Source organism: Ostrea edulis, chromosome 7 (assembly GCF_947568905.1).
Source record: "Ostrea edulis chromosome 7, xbOstEdul1.1, whole genome shotgun sequence".
Classification (NCBI taxonomy): Eukaryota; Metazoa; Mollusca; class Bivalvia; order Ostreida; family Ostreidae; genus Ostrea; species Ostrea edulis.
This window is the reverse complement of record NC_079170.1, coordinates 18,372,055-18,389,489: the sequence shown is the minus strand read 5'-3', so window position 1 is coordinate 18,389,489 and position 17,435 is coordinate 18,372,055. Positions and strand designations below refer to the sequence as shown.

Genomic DNA, 17,435 nt, shown 5'->3' with positions numbered 1-17,435 from the left:
TGTAATATTTAAACGTGAACATCAACGGCGCACTTAGCTTCTTGGCTTACATAGGAATGTGAGCTGGCAATTTAAAGGTCGCTGGATCAAATCCCAGCACAGTAATCGGCTCGGCTGGATATTTGGACTGACGCCTTTACCGGATCTCGGAACAGTCCTCATAATTCATGTCTGGAAAATTACATTCAGCTTTGGTCGGTTCTTGAAGGGTACTACACGCATTTGTGCAATTCATATGTAAGCAATTTCTTGCAGTGCAGAGGCATGCTTGTGTACGCAATGGTCCCTGGGACCAGGGCGAGGCCTAATGAGAATTGAAAGTTCAGAAATTGTTCATTTATTAAGCAAACGGGATAAAGGGATGACAAACAAACGGATAACAATGAAGAAAATAGAATATTGATGTTTATAGCCAATCAGAATGATGCACATTTCACGCGCTCTACAACACGAGAACCGGAAATGAAAGAGATATATGTATCCTAGCTTGTACGATTGTATAGATTATGTAACAATGTTTACATTTTGTCATACATAATCATATAGTCTAAAGGGGAGAAGGAAGAATATAACCGGGGGCGGATCCAGGAATTGAAGTTAGGAGCGCAATTTCATGAGGCAGGGCGAATGTGGGCCGCCTTAAGGACCCCAGTCCTGGGGGGGGGGGGGGGGGTCCTGGGGACGAAGCCCCCGAAAACTCATGAATTTTATAGATTTTGTGGGGCTTGAAATATGTTTCCTATGTTGTCATTTTTACTATTTTCTGTCACTTTTAATGATGTGGAATTAATAGATTTTAAGTTGTTTTGTTTTTTTAAAATATAAGATGAGTTCTTCCAATGACAGTAGTTCAACAAATCGAAAGATCTTGTCATTTATTTCTCTGAGAGCGGAAAAATGATTGCTTCTTTTATCTTTTTTTTTCTAAACAAGAAACCAAGACTTATCTTAAATTTGAAAACTTTAGGGGCACCGGGTGACATACGGGTAAATTTAATAAAACGGAAGTGGCCTGTACATCTACATCACGCAAATATGTCACAGGAATTTATAAGACGTTAAATTACTTAAGGCTAATGGTACCCTCCCAACCCTTGCTCCAGATCCTGCCAACTAACAAACACACACACACAGAGATACATGTTATACATTTCGGTGCATCTACAGGTACGTGAATTAAAAACATATAGATGTACATATAAACCAACCAAAAGAAACATAACTAGTCATTTACTATTGCAAGTTCGAGAGAAAAAGTTTAATGCTTTGAAAATGTGACTATCCAGCAAAAAAGTTATTAAGTATCACGTGCAGTTAGGAGATGCAAGAGAGACAAAATGAAGGTTTCTCTTTGAAATCCCCGGCCTGTCTGACGTAATTGATTATTGGTTTGCGGTCACGTAAGAACATTTTTTTCTCGGGCAGTGAGGCTATGTCTCGGGTCGATGGCCCTTCACGTTTTATCATCTTTATCCCCCCAAATCCACAGAAGTACTAAAAAACACTCAGGATATCCTCCAAATAAATTTATGAAGCATGTCAATAAGAAGAGAAAAATCTGGTATTAACAACATGACACCCATCAGAATTCTCTCGACTTCAAAGGCTTGCAGACCTTCATCAAATCAGGGATTGGTGTTGGTTTCTTTGAGAACTTGTTTGCCGTCTGCTTCTGTTATTATGAAATTAAATTTCGAGTGAAATACAATAGTTTGGTTCTTTCGACTTGGCCGTCGCTGGTGAACCTGCATTACAGCATTCAATTAAGCTGCGAAAACTTACAAAGCACACTCATGGACAGGCGTTTTGGTAGTGACTGAACTTCATCCATGCCGGATGGGAGTTTTTTCTTTTCATGTATATCTCTTATCCGACGGATAATCTTTTGTACATATAGCACCTGTGAAGAATTTCTTGGACCCGTTTAATTTCTTTTGAAGTGGATTTAATAGATGACAAATGTATGATGCCGCTCTCTAGAAGGAAAATTTGGGATGAATTTTCGTAACATCTATCTGGGTGTCGCCTGCTTTGTTCTCCACGTTGCAGGAAAATCAGACGGAGGCCTGGACACTATAACGTAAGTTCTGCTAAAAAAAAAAAAAAATTCAAAAGGAAAATTTTAAAATCATATACACTGTATATTTCATCATCAAGAAGTTCGCAAAAAAAGTGAAATTAACGTTAAATTTGCAATTTAGCTAGATTTTTAAGCATTCGGTGACATTCAAACAGCATTAAGTCTCGTGCACAGAGAATGACATATAAGTCTCGTGCACAGATAACGACATATTTTGTTTGCAAAATATTCAGATTTGTGAATGACCACATATTATTACTAGTAGTTACATACTAGACGGAACACAATTTTAACAGGATACCTAGACACCGTCGCACATCCACTAAACAATGTTAAGCCGTTATAATCCCACACTTTTGTTACGCCTGATTTATTCAGTATAACCTTGTCGTTACATATTGGATTTTATAATGAATGCTTTTGTTATACATTATCACACATTTTCTCAATATCAAAATTTGATAGTTAGAAACAAACATTTCTCGTTCTAGATTGCTGAAAATGTGATATTTTTCTACACATCATTCTTTTAAGAATGTTTTTTTGTGAGAAAGAAAGAGTTGAAATAATTATAAATTTCACGTGGTAGAAACTTGCCTGCATTATCTATTCAACGAATACAACCAAAGCACGCCTACAGTCTATAAGACAGTTATTTACTCAAATAATCCTTCTGAATAATTAACTCTATAACAGATAAATCGTATTGAATAATCGAGAGTTGTCATATGAACGATCAAGTGTAAGCGTTCTTTGGCAACGCGCACGTGTAAAGGAATGCCAGTGAGATAGATAAGTCTATTTTTAATGGTCACACCTTTTAGACAGACTTTATGGAAATTTTAAAATTTCAAAAATACAATAAATCAATCAGATTTGCCGAATGATTGACTTAAGTTTCGTATTCCGCAGACTCCGTAACCGTTTCCGAAACTTGCAAGAAAAGCTATGATTTTCTTTTTTTATTGGTATATTTGAAGAAAAAAAATGTTTTCAATAGATGAATTGGAATTCTTTTCCAAACAGTTGTGTGCGATTGTTTATGGAGAAAGGGACAGTTATGATTTCTAACACAAAACGACGCGAGCTTCAACCTGCATTCTGTGATGCAAGTGCTGCTCGTGTCGAATCCTTCAGACGATCGTCGTTACCTTTGACCCCCGAGCTATAATCAGATAAAATGAAGAGGGTGATATAAACGTCTATCAGGGCGAGCTAAGAAAAAAGATACACCTTTTTATTATTTTTCCTTCTTCATTTCATTGAAAAATTATCAGATTTTCGATCGCATCATTGACGGACTGAGGAAAAACTGAACCAGGAGTGCATCGGAGTGTATATATTGTAGTGACGTCTCACAGTGGAATTGTCCGTTTATACACGGTCATGTGAAAGGAATTTCTGTATCAATTTTACTCGCTTTGTGACGATTGTTTATCCTCCAAGCAAAAGTGACCAAAATATTATTGGATTATTTACCCAGCTATTTAAGAATTAAAGCAATATTATTTCGCTAGCCCTTGCTTTGTCAGGTTTCGAATTCGCTGGGCATAAGAAAGATTTGACATTGGAGATCAACTCTGTCTTGCCACACAGCATTTTGTTTCTTGAAATTGGAGGAAAGTTAAAAATTTCAATATCTATGAACAAAGTTTAACGCATATTCCGAAAATAGATTTTTTTAAGGAAGACTTTGTGAAATATTTATTGGAAATGTATTACAAAATTTTTAAGATATCGTGGATGATTTAAAAGACTTAACCAAGATTAGATTTGATTAAGATGATATTTGTTGGTTCGATTTGAACATGACATAATTAAGTAGACCTGCAATTGATACATCGAATGACTCGTGTTATTCCTGATGGGTCTCCCGCTATGACATCGAAGTTTTTACTGAATGGATTTCTGTTAATTCTAGTCGGATTTCTGATATTGCCCGTGGAAAGCACATGGTGGTGAGTTGTTATTTAACTTTATACAGTATTGTATTAAATGAACTCATTTCAAGGATTAAGCTTCAATTACTGAGCACATCGTTGGAATACATGCAGTTCAAACCTTTAATTTGCGATGAAAATGTTCTTTAGTAAAATCACTTCTTACACATGAGGTTTTAATAGTTTTGTTCAATTTATCTATTAAATTGGTTTCATTCATAAAGAAAGATATAGATCGTGAATTGGTAAATTGATATACACATGTATATGAAATACCAGAAATCTGCAAGTTTTTGGGTTTGTAACAGCTCGCTGTTAATAAATTGACTACGCGCGCACATTTCAGTATTTAAATTCAATTTATAAGAAATATTTCAAACCTGTGGTGTCTGCAGCTGCATGCTTGGCGCTTAATTTATTAATCTGCACGCACTTCTTGACCAGATTTCCTTTTTTCTTCTTCTTCATAAGATAGACACCGTAGAAAGTTAATAGAGAACGATTTATCATTCCAGGAAATTCAGCAATATTATGGTAACAATCGACATTGATTTATACCCCCTTAACAAGGTCTCGCGAGATTTGTCAAGATAAGCGCGGCAGAGGGTCGAGATTACATCCTGATCCTAATATAACTTTTACCGCTAGAATATGACAAAAGTGCTATAAACATTTCAGATACAAGATAATTAAAATTTTTACGAAATTCAAACCGCCATAATCTTTCAAATATTTAATTATACCCCTTAAAAGCCACAAAAACTGGGAGATCCAACTGCAATACTCAAAGGTATTGCAACAACATCCAGATAAATTCTATTGATATGATACTTCTGGAATTTGTCAGGTAAAATATATACTCATGTAATTTGATGTATATAATGTATATACGAGTGCCACGGTTGATTTATAACAAGTGCAATGCACAAGCATGCCCAGGAAATGCATGAATGAGTATGTCGTGTGCTCATGATTTTTTTTTGTTGTAAAATATGAGTTAGTAAACAATTATTACCAATCTTAAACACAATGCTTTGATCGTTTTATACTTATATGTATGACCATGTGCATGTGTCATACTATGCATTATGAATAGCATTTTTTTTTTGTCTACTCTAAAGAAATGAAAACGACTAAGTGCATTAGCAGCCATTTTTGGCCATGAAATATAAATATCCCTTCATTGCTTTGAAATTCGGTTATTTCCACGTTGATAATGTTCCTGGTTTGGATTATCATGTAAAATCTTTTTTAAATATTTTCATGATAAATGTAAGAAATACTAACTTTTCAGGCACTTTTTAAACCCCGAGAATCTTAGGCGTTATACCTGACTCAAACGATTTTCTCGTAAATTTGCTATACCTAACCCAAACGATTTTCTTGTAATTTTGCGAAATTAAACTGCAAAAATTACATGCACCTCATATCTCAATTTTTACTTGGTCGATACATGATCGACATTACGTTTCCTGAAGTTTGAAAGAAAATGGGGGAAAATACACGAATTGGTGACGTCTGATATTAGTGATTCGTAACCAAATTCATAACAACAAATTCACACAACCATTTCCGTGATTTATATAGTTTAAAATTAAGGCGAAATTAGACTACTACTGAGGTATATTGAAACAAGTCTCTCTAGATTATGTATTATCACTACTGTATGTAGTCAAAATAACTAGGCTGCGGTTAAGAACATTGATATCGATAACATGAAATGAAAATGTTTGTTCCAAAACAAACAAAATTATAAGCGCTCACGGAAATACTACCAAATCTAAGAGAAACGATTTCCTCTGAGGAAAATGGTTCAGAAAAGTTATCCAGTTAAACTAACAAGAAGACATGAATTTGAAATTTGAACCCAATCAAATTCACGATATACGAAACAAATTCAAATACTGCAAAATATTTGGAAATGTTATTAGATTAGCAGTTAATAGTTCAATTACGCTCAAATTCCAGGATTTAATCTTCAGAAAATCGGTATAATTCGAAGTGCGTAATGCATACAGATTTGATGGCTGGATACACTGCGAGCAACCACCGTGTTACGTACGGACCTGCAGTAACCCATCACGTGTTACGTCTAACCCTGCAGTTACCGCGGTGGGGGAAACTTCACAGGTGTTACTCCATGAAAAAGACGATCAAGTCTATAATAGCAGTATGAAATTTGAACCTCTGTAATAAAATTCAGGGTCCAGCACTTAAACAAATTCATCGGTTATATTGTGTCATCAATTTTGCATTGAAGTTGAGCTGCGTGTGTTGCTTTTAAGCTTCTAAACTACCGAATGCGACACTAGATGGAGCTAGCGATGCCGGTGTCAGTAGTCTGATCGCGACACTAGATGGAGCTAGCGATGTCGGTGTCTGTAGTCTGAACGCGACACTAGATGGAGCTAGCGATGCCGGTGTCTGTAGTCTGTGAACATCAGATATGATTCATTTTGTTATTATCACCACATTCTACAATAATTTTTCAGAGAAAAATGTGTTTATATATGAAGAAATTTATGAAAATAAAAAAATAATCCTCGCCGTTTTCTTTCAAATTGCTAATGTAAAATAACCAATGTTATTCTATGCTGTCTGGGTTTAGAAAGAATGGGTCGCACGCGTCGAAAGCAATCGAAATAAAACACAGTTGTATGTTGTATGACGTATCATTGTTTCATGATTTCTTATTTGTCTGATAAGTTGACAGTTTCAAGAAAAGGGTCACCAAATTTGAAACGTTACAGTCGGAAAAAGGAATAATGTTTGGTGAAGCTGAATTCTCTTATTTGTTTCACATCATTTCAACGTGGAAATTCCTGAATTTCAGAGCAATCAAATGATGTTTGAAGGATCAGAAATGGCCTTTGTCGCACCTATTTACAATATGCCATTCATACATGTACAATACTGTAATATAAGAAAATACATTTTCAGAATTTTATCATTCTACCACAGGATAATGGACGACACAAAGTCAATTTCAATGTGATTTATTTGTCGATAAAAGAACAGATATTTCAATTTGTCATAAAAACCTACATATTACAAAATCTAAATATCTACATTTTTATCATAGAGAATATATACAGCAATGGACACATGGGGATAATTTCGACTGCCGTATAAATTACACTATTCTTGTATTGTTTATAAACTATACAATCTAGACAATTTCTCCTTAAATGATAGAAAGAAGCGCATCCACAACCCACCCGTTAGTTAACCCGATTCAGTTCAAGTGTACAATGTGTACACACGTAACTTTATTTGATCAATGTCCAGTTTCATATACAATGTACATGTATTATATATATATAAAAGGTGAAGATAAAGAGCAGTGATCAATCTCATAACTCCTATAAGCAATACAAAATAGAGATTTGGGCAAACACGGATCCCTGGATATACCAGAGGTGGGGTCAGATGCCTAGGAGGAGTAAGCATCCCCTGTCGAACGGTCACATCCGCCGTGAGCTCTATATCTCGATCAGGTAAACGGAGTTATGCGTAGCCAAAATCAGTGTACCAAGATTTGCTTGTCCTAAACATCTTAGTGAGGGCTTCGTTAACGAAATCGTACTACTTTCTGATCCTACATCGCACAAGTAACTAAGAAATGGTGACAGTGGCAAATCCAGAAATTTTTGAAACTGGGAATGCAGCAAAAAGGAGGGGGATCTGGGGGCTGTCTTGAGGCCCCCGGCAGTATGTCCAGGACGAAGCCCTAATGGGGACCCAGGTGACAAAGCCCCCGGAAGTTTCCTAGTATTGACAAAATAAGACGTACATCTATTTATAACAAATGGATGATATTTGTGAGAGCGGGAGGGGGCGTTCCATTGTTGGATCCGCCACTATGTGAGAATACCGATAAAGCTAAATTGCGAGAATCATGATGAATTTCGAAATACAACACATGCGTACTACATGCTGTCCGATTCGATTTTCTCGTGGTTCTACAAAATTAATATTTTCAAATAAATGTAATCCACACGTTACCGACGGTAATTGCAAACGCAGTTTCCGACCATTTCACACAGCAAGGCATGTTCTCTTGAATAGTAACAGGATTCTTATTCTAGATCACGTGACCCTGCGTAGACATTTGCATGCTGGGTGTTTGCAAAGAACGAGTTACAGGGAGTGCATGGGTCTTTTGTGGAGTGTAAATTAATAATTAATGAGAAAATTAACTAGAAATAACTATACTACGATGCATATTTCAGTTTGAGTCTTGGTTCTCCTTCGGTTTCGGTCTCGAAGACAAACATGTTTATATTGTCTGGTAAAGATCGGTTTATTACGATGCGGGATGCGATCAATTTTAATTTGTTAGTAAACAAAACAGAAATTTTTTTTACAAACTTAATTAAATCAAGAGATGAAACATCCAGCTTTTCTTCTTGGAATATAACTAGTTGCCGCTTTTCAAAACGTCTGTTTTAATGAAATGTTCGTGGAGAATTTATATAAGCTGTTGAAGAATAATTGACGGTTTAACAAAACTCATTAAAATCTAAACATAAAAATCCACTTTGCAAAAGAGCAAAGTGGATTCCCTTGAAATGTTATATTAATACATGGTTACATTGTTATGGGTTTGTTCTATTTGCGCCGACATTATTAGACATAAACAATTGCGCGTTATGACAAAACGGGAATCCTTCAAACTTTTATTCTAGACGGCTAGACTTTTCTGAACCCTTGTAAATCGGTGTACCTTACTGTATCTAAGCGGACCGGAAGCATACTAGTTTTTGTCAGTTCGTGAGATCTATACAACTGTCATATTGATGGGGGAACTGATGCAGAATGAATTGCATATCTATAATAGGAGCTCCACAAAGCAGGCTAAGCCTTAGTAACATGGTAAATATATCAAAAGTGCTCTCTAAGACCTTGTCCACCGACTATAAAACCACACACAGTAAGAATTTATACATTAGTGTAACAACATCTCCTGTAAATACACTGTACTATACGCGGTCCCTCTATATATAATACAGCACTCCTACATACGTAATACAACACTCCTACATACGTAATACAACACTCCTACATACGTAATACAACACTCCTACATACGTAATACAACACTCCTACATACGTAATACAACACTCTTACACACGTAATACAACACTCTTACATACGTAATACAACACTCCTACATACGTAATACAACACTCTTACACACGTAATACAACACTCTTACATACGTAATACAACACTCCTACATACGTAATATAACACTCCTATACATACGTACTACAACACTCCTACATACGTAATATAACACTCCTATACATACGTAATACATCACTCCTACATACGTAATACAACACTCTTACATACGTAACACAACACTCCTACACACGTAATACATCACTCCTACATACGTAATACAACACTCTTACATACGTAACACAACACTCCTACACACGTAATACAACACTCTTACATACGTAATACAACACTCCTACACACGTAATACAACACTCTTACATACGTAATACAACACTCCTAGATACGTAATACAGCACTCCTACATACGTAACACAACACTCCTACACACGTAATACAACACACCTACATGTACATACGTAATACAGCACCCCTGTATGTGCAATACAGCACACCTGAACGTGCAATTCTAATTTGGGACAAAATACACTTAAATCACAGAAAAATTCACTGTACATGGATACCTACTTCCACCCTTACACGGGGTTAAACTCACGACCTGCAGATTCAAATGTAACCAGCGCGCTGGACCTCTCGGGCATATTAGACAAGTCTAAAAACCTTGCTGTCGAATGGAATTCTCGCTACACTGTCACACGCTACACGGTCAGTGAGAAGCAAAATGTAATAGTCATTTGACGTGAATTCTAGAGGATCATACAAAACACACTGCAATGAGAAGGTTATAAGCACATAGGTTGAAATGAACTCTTGAATAAATGTAACTGCTTTAAGTATAGAAATATTAAATATAAAGCACACAAAAAAGCGCCACTTTAGCCCCGACCAAGAGTTGAATTCACGACCTCCTCGCAGCGTATGACCAGCGCGCTAAACCATCAATCTACATACATCCTTCTATTCATCTATTTATCTTTCTACCTGTCTTCAGTTCAAATGTAGCGGTCGCGGTAGCTGAGTGGTAGATCGTTCGCTTCCTGACCTGGAGGTCTCGGCACCAATCGGCTTTTGTTTCTTCATTTCTTTGTTTTACGTCCCTTCAAGATTTTTTTCTAACTCATATTGAGGCGTCACCAGTTAAAGGACGGTGAAATACCACAAATTTAGACCCATGTTTAGTGCTCAGAGTTGTAGCAGTGAGGGTTAACGTGACAACGCCTGCCGTGACACGGGACCTGCTTTTTTAGGGTCATATCCGAAAAAAACTGTGATTTCCGAGCGTTTGGTGAAGGAACAATCACTATCGATGTTTACGTTGTATGTTTCTCATGAATGGGACTCAAAACAACCTCCTGATCACGAAGTGAACGCTCTACCACTGAGCTACCGCGCCACGCTCTACCACTGAGCTACCGCACCACGCTCTACCACTGAGCTACCGCACCACGCTCTACCACTGAGCTACCGCGCCCGGAAGCCCCATTCATGCCGTTACCCCGTCAAACTTAGGTAGCGATTGCTCCTTCGCCAAACGGTCGGCATTTAGAAGCGATAACCATGGGTTTCTCGGATATAACCTTAACAACGTAAAAGAGCCCTCACTGCTACGGCCCTGAACCTAATTATGTATAACTTTACCTGCAACTGGTGTCGTCTCAATATGGGTAAAAAATTATAAAAGCCGAATAATAATTATTTTTAAAAAACATTTTAATTCAAAGCGTTTCGTGAATTGTCTTTCTAAAAATCTTCACCTCATTATTTGACCTTCAAAAACAAGAGGATCTCTGAAAGTTCAATAGAACAAGTAAATTTCCAGTGACCTTGACTTTTTGCATTTGACCTTGAAAACTAATAGAACATAGACCTGGATAAGAAAGGTAGCTTATAAAGAAACACGCCTAAGACATGTTCCCTGCAGTTTATCTCTGTAATTTTGCTACAAACGGAAAAACGCATAAATAAAAACGAAGTGTTGAAGTTAGCCAATACAAATCATAATTATAACAATGATTCTTAGAGCGGAACAGCTCTCGTAACATGTCAAATTCACGGCTGTGTCCTCCATTAACGTTTGTCCCTTATGTGCGCAACATAGCATGTGTCCCCGTATGTGGTATTGGAATTGCATATTAAATACACAGTCTTGCACGCATGTATTTTCGGAATCCCTGAAATGATCGTGAACTTTTACATATCACCTTGAAAACTAATAGGTCTCAAGATCTGTATGCCAGGAACCATTCCGGAAAGAATACAAAATCCAATAGAAACGGTTGTAAACAAGGAATTTCCCTTAAAGTGGTCATGACCTTCAAACATGTCCTTGAAAAACAAATAAGAAGAAGCAATCTTTGGTGGCACCATTCCTACACGTTCGACAAAAATTGTCCTAGATCACGTACACAATAGAACTTGGAAGTTAACTTTCAGTGACCCTGACCTTTTACAATTGACAGGGACCAAACTCTTCGTACAAGTTACCGTTTCTTTAATCTTTATATGAAATAGACCACGGAGCCATCATTACCTATTTTACGTCTTACAGTTCAGGTTTGACGCGACCATGGCACGAGTGGGACTCGAACTCGCGATCTCTCGATCACAAAGCGACCGATCTGACCACTGTGTTACTGGGACCGTTGAAGAAACGTCACTGTTACCGCCACTAGCGCTTGAGTGCATAGGTCTAAATTTCTGGTTCTTCACCTACTACTGGTGACGTCTCAATGTGAGTGAAATATTTTCGAAGAGACGAAAAACAAACAATCGTTTGAAATTGGTAGTGATTGCTTCTTCGCCAAACGCTCGGTATTTAGAAGTGAGAATCACAGGTCCTTCGGATAAGACCTTAAAAGGGGAGGTCCCCTGTCGCGGCAGGCGTTGACTCGTTAAAGAACCCTCGCGGCTCTAAATTTGTGGTACTTCACTTATAGCTGATGAGTAAAATATCATCACAGGGACGAAAAACAAACACACTGACCATTCTTCTGATAATAAAGAGATTTTACATAAAACGAAGAATTAATTTTAGTCAACCTTATTGTTGATACCATAAAGTTATCTAAACAAGGACAACGTCACCTTTTCTTTGGATCTTTGGAAATTTTGAAGTCTTAGCTTACCGTTCTTATTTACGGTCTTGAAAAGTCGAACAGACTTATACATAACGTGAGTTCTACATCTTTACAACTATATGCACGTACTTCGTTTAGAATCGCCTAGCATGCTAACATTGAAATTCCCTTCTGTAGGTTTATCAGTCAGTTGCCGCTCCATGCCGTAGGCGCGGGTGTGCTCTGTGATAATATCCCGGGTCTAGCTGGACGACAGCGCCGCCTCTGCCGAATGCACCCGGGGGTGATGGTCAGTCTAGGCGAAGGGGCGAAGATGGGAATCAAGGAGTGCCAAAACCAGTTCCGGTTTCATCGATGGAATTGCAGTACCCTCGACAGGGATGCGTCCGTTTTTGGAAAAGTTATGTTGAAAGGTACTTTTACTTTCTATCTTTAGAATATATCCTAGTATAGCACATGCATGTTAGCGAACAATTCAAAGTGTTTATCGTTTTTCTTGAACTTTTACATGTACGAATTAATTTTACGATTTGTGCGTGTCAGGTGTTCATGCAACTACGATAAATTAATCACGCGTGGTTTCACGAGATGTATCTGCTACTGATTTATTATTCTCAAAATTATTTTTAAATATCCCCCACCCTTATTTATCACAATTACTGTGTCAACATGGAATTTCATATTCGCGTCCGATATACAGTCGGTACGTGTACATTTCATTGTGGTCCCACATTCTATTGTTCAAATGGCATACGACACATTATAAGTGCAAATGTATTTTTCCAACATCCTTCCTCATCGGAACAATGAATCCTAACTTACACATCGTGTATTGATAAAAGCACCATTCTAATCAGTATTTGCTTCTTCATATATATCATAAAGTGATTGCAGTTACCCTGATCTACGAAGCCAAAATCCCGTAGTGCGCGAGACTTTGTAGACGCGATCAGCGTTCGCTGTCTATATACATGTTTATGATGTTAGAAAAAGATAAAAGCCAAAGGGAGGTTGTCATGGGCTCGGATTGATATCCATAGACCTCACAGAAAGTTTTTTTTAAAAATCAGTATGCCTGTCTGTTTTTCACTCAGTAGGACGAAAAGCAGGTTTTAGAATTGAACTGACCACCACATGGGGGCGTTGTCTATCCAGAACATCCAAGCGCCTTAATTTCTTAGAAAGCTAATTTCAAATCATTTTTACCCTCGCACATGTTGTGAAATAAATCAGCGTTTTGAGATTTAGTTATGGTGTGAATGTATTCTACAGATAATTGCTAGCAGTGGTAGATATATAGGAGGGTAAGTAGATGGTTATCAGAATTGGTTTTTTCCCCTGGCAGAATCTTCGTGCGTGTCTCGGATAGTTTTGGGTAATCTCTATCCGCTGGTTTACAATCAAATTAATTGTGAATAATAGACAAAAACAATAATAAAGCACCTTTCCTATGACCTATTTATGATTTATACGATAAGAATAATTTTCTTGCCGTCAAATATTGATCCCCCCTTTTGATTCTCAATTATGAAATATTATAACGTCGATATTTTTAGCCTACAAGACGCAAACATTTCCCAGAGGGAGTTGGCAAAAATTTGGTTTTGTACTTGTAAATAATTAATAATTCGGCGAAAAGTACAATTTCATTTTCTCTTGAAATTCCACAGAATCGGCGAAATTTCGGTTTTTATGTTGCTAATTTTTGTCTGGTTCGTCAATTAGTGAACAACTGCAATTGTATAAGATTTGAATGCGGCTAAATACAATTAACAGGAAATTTTGACTATCAAAAAATCGAAACACTGATAATAAATAGTTTTTATACAAAAACATGTTGGTATCGGATAGTATTTTTATGTTCATTTTTACAAATAGAATGAAAACTTCCGGGAAAATGAATTTATGAAATGTGTGCATGCTATTTGAGAATTTCCAATTGCTTTGCAAGAATGTTCGCCAATTATTTTAAAAAGAGATCGTGTTCTTTAGAGAAAACTGACCGCATATGTGGGAGAGTGTTTAATTAAGGAAATTATCCAATTTAAGTTAAAAAGATCGTCGATACCTCCGAAGAAATTCCCAGTAAATCACATACCCGCTAACAGCCAGGCCAAACAAAATCGCCCAGGGAAGAGATCTCCCAAAATTGTCCATGTTTGTGCAAAACATTTAAACTATTACAAAGCAAAGAATTTTAAACGGAACACGACGCTTTATTTAACCTGCGATGTTTCATTCATCAAATGTCTGACCCATGCTGTGTTTTGATTTCATTTACCTTAAAACTAACAAACTACTAGGGCCCCTCAAACCGAATGAAAACCCTGTATTTTCTGTCCATTATACTGATAATTGAGGGATAAATGGCTTAAAATTAACGTCGATGTGTCATTGAATCGTGGACTAATACCTAAACAGTTTGGTCGTTCAAGAACAAGTGTGTTTGTTTATCCAAAAACCGCGAAAATCCGGAATTGTGTTAGGATTTTGTTACAAAACGAATCACGGACGAACGGTGCGGGCACCAAAAGGTGTAATATTTTCATGTTGATTTTGTTATTTTTCGTTATATTTTTCGGTATAACTTTTATTCACGTTCCCTCCTTTATAGTGGTATGTTTAATGTACTTTAAAATCGCCATGATCTAAGATTAATTTGAAACTGTTACTAGCGCATGATTTTTATAAGAATATTTAACCATTCTTTCCCGTTCACAGATCATAGGAACATATCTTGGTATCATCTTATCTATCCACTTTAGTTTTTAAATGAATTGTTTATACTGCTTCTGAAAGGTCATGTACCCGTGTCCTGGTTATGTTGAAGGTTATCATTATTCACAACAATATTGTGCCACATCATAACCACGAAACGCAATATTTCAAGAAATGGGACTCACGGTGGGTGTGACCAGTCAACAGAGAGTGCTTACTCCTCCAAGGCACCTGATCCCACCTCTGGTATATCCAGGGGTTCGTGTTTGCCCAACTTTCTGTTTTGTATTGCTTATAGGAGTTATGAGATTGATCACTGTTCGATATTTTCGTCTATCATTTGCACGTGTTGCGTTGTGAGTAAACGTTTCCCTGTTTTAGTAGGAAGTCGAGAGTCTGCTTTTGTTTACGCCATATCATCAGCTGGGGTTGTCCACGCCATTACTCGATCATGCAGCAAGGGAAACCTTCTGCAATGTGGATGTGACCCGACTAAAGTCGGGAAGAGCAGAGACATTTCGGGCAAGTTTGAGTGGGGTGGGTGCAGCGACAACGTCCGGTGGGCTAGCCATTTCTCTAGAATGTTCATTGATGCAAGAGAACGGCGGGTGCGCGACGCACGCGCACTGATGAATCTCCATAACAACCGCGCTGGGAGACGAGTGAGTATCCGTAATGTTCATTTCGTATAACTGTCTAAAAGATGAAAATTAACGTTTGCAAGCACCGGGACACAAGTTCCGATTGCACGAGTGTTCGAACTGGTGTACATGAATGTACAATGTATTCAAACATCAGTTCCACATGCTACAATTAGCACACACACGTCCCTAAGATAATTTTCATTCTTTTACACAGGCTGTAAAGAAATTCATGAAACTAGCCTGCAAATGCCACGGAGTGAGCGGGGCGTGTACAATCAGAACATGTTGGGAAGCTATGCAACCTTTTCGACGTGTTGGCGAGTACCTTAAGAAAAAGTATAACGGTGCCACTCATGTCATGATTGACCAAGGTGGCTCCGGTATTGTTGTGGCAAACCATCACTTCAAAAATCCAACGAGGAAGGATTTGGTTTACCTAGAGGCCTCCCCGAACTACTGTGTGCGTGACCTGTCCATTGGTGAGTCTTTGTTTCTAGTTTGCGAATATCAACGATAGGAAACTAGACCCCCACACAATCGTTAGAACATTCTCAATATCTTTAAGAATCTGCCAAGTGCCACATGTAACAGTTTATCCAAATCTAAACTCATTTTGTGCAAGAAATGTCAAGGACAGATCGAATATGGAATTTTTCATTTATACTAGTAATTGAGTCTTCAAGTTGAGACGACTTAAATTAACTTCTTTTTCAGGGTCAATGGGTACTGCGGGGCGCCAGTGTAAAAAAGCTTCATTGGGGACCGACGGATGTGACATCATGTGTTGTGGGCGGGGCTATGACACAGAAACTGTGACGCAATTTGACAAATGTCACTGTAAATTTCACTGGTGTTGCCATGTGAAATGTAAACTTTGTTCCAAACGCGTAGATATACATACATGTAAAGGACCAAGTCTCCATGGTAATGATTCGCACCGGAAGTCAATATCTGGATAAGTTCTCAAGGTTTTCCAATGACTTCCATTTTGGAACGTGCAATTTTTAAGAGTGCTATTGGATTGCCTTGTTACTTGGTTTGGTACATTGACTACAAACGTGACAAATCAGTGGGAAACAATGACCATTTTTTCAGTGTTATACAGTATTTATTGATATATTTATATTTGCACTGTTTATACCATATTTATTTGTTGATTGTAAAAAGATTTCTCTATTTGTTAATGTTTCAATTCCTCATTCTTTTACATTTGCATGTCATATGTACATTACTTCCATTAAAAGCGGTGATAATTCATTAATTGCTATGATGTAAGGTTTTCTACTTTGATTCAGCGTTTGACTACGGATCACTCCGTTTACATGATCAAGATAGAGGACTTGCAGAATATTTCACTCATATGGAGACGTCACCACTGCCGGTAAAAGGCTGCAAAATTTAGGCCTATGCTCGGCGCTTATGGCCATTGAGCAGGGAGGGATCTTTATCGTGCCACACCTACTGTAACACGGGACCTCGGTTTGTGTAGTCTCATCCGAAGGACCGCCCCATTTAGTATCCTTTTACGACAAGCAAGGGGTACAGAGGACCTATTCTAACCCGGATTCCCACGGGCTGTATTCTTTATAGACTTTATGAAATTGATTAATGTTCCTTATCTTCACATACATGTATCTCGTTGAATATTTTTGAGCGCAGAGAAACTCAACAAAACAGTGAAGGGCCAAATAAGGAAAACACATTTTCATTGTAAAATGTTCAAATCTTTAAGAAAAAGTGTTTCATTTAAAAGTTAACAATCCCAAACATCTGACATATAGAGACAACAAAAGTGTTCCAGTAATATACAACACAACAGTAGTTGAT

General features: G+C 37.5%; 1 protein-coding gene across 5 annotated transcripts; it reads left to right on the top strand.

Moving 5' to 3' along the window:
- Nucleotides 1-664: 664 nt before the first annotated feature.
- Nucleotides 665-16,872, top strand: LOC125653846 (protein Wnt-2b-like). Of its 5 annotated transcripts, XM_048883524.2 has the most exons (6): nt 1,898-2,080; nt 4,002-4,038; nt 12,424-12,659; nt 15,346-15,626; nt 15,823-16,087; nt 16,323-16,872. In XM_048883524.2, the coding sequence occupies exons 3-6, from the start codon at nt 12,518-12,520 to the stop codon at nt 16,565-16,567; spliced, it is 933 nt and encodes a 310-aa protein (XP_048739481.2). In that variant the 5' UTR covers nt 1,898-2,080; nt 4,002-4,038; nt 12,424-12,517; the 3' UTR covers nt 16,568-16,872. The 5 variants fall into 5 exon arrangements, with proteins under 5 accessions (XP_048739480.2, XP_048739479.2, XP_048739481.2 ...); XM_048883523.2 differs by lacking the exon at nt 4,002-4,038 and having other exon boundaries at nt 665-2,080; nt 15,349-15,626; XM_048883522.2 differs by lacking the exon at nt 4,002-4,038 and having other exon boundaries at nt 665-2,080.
- The last annotated feature ends 563 nt before the right edge of the window (nt 16,873-17,435 follow it).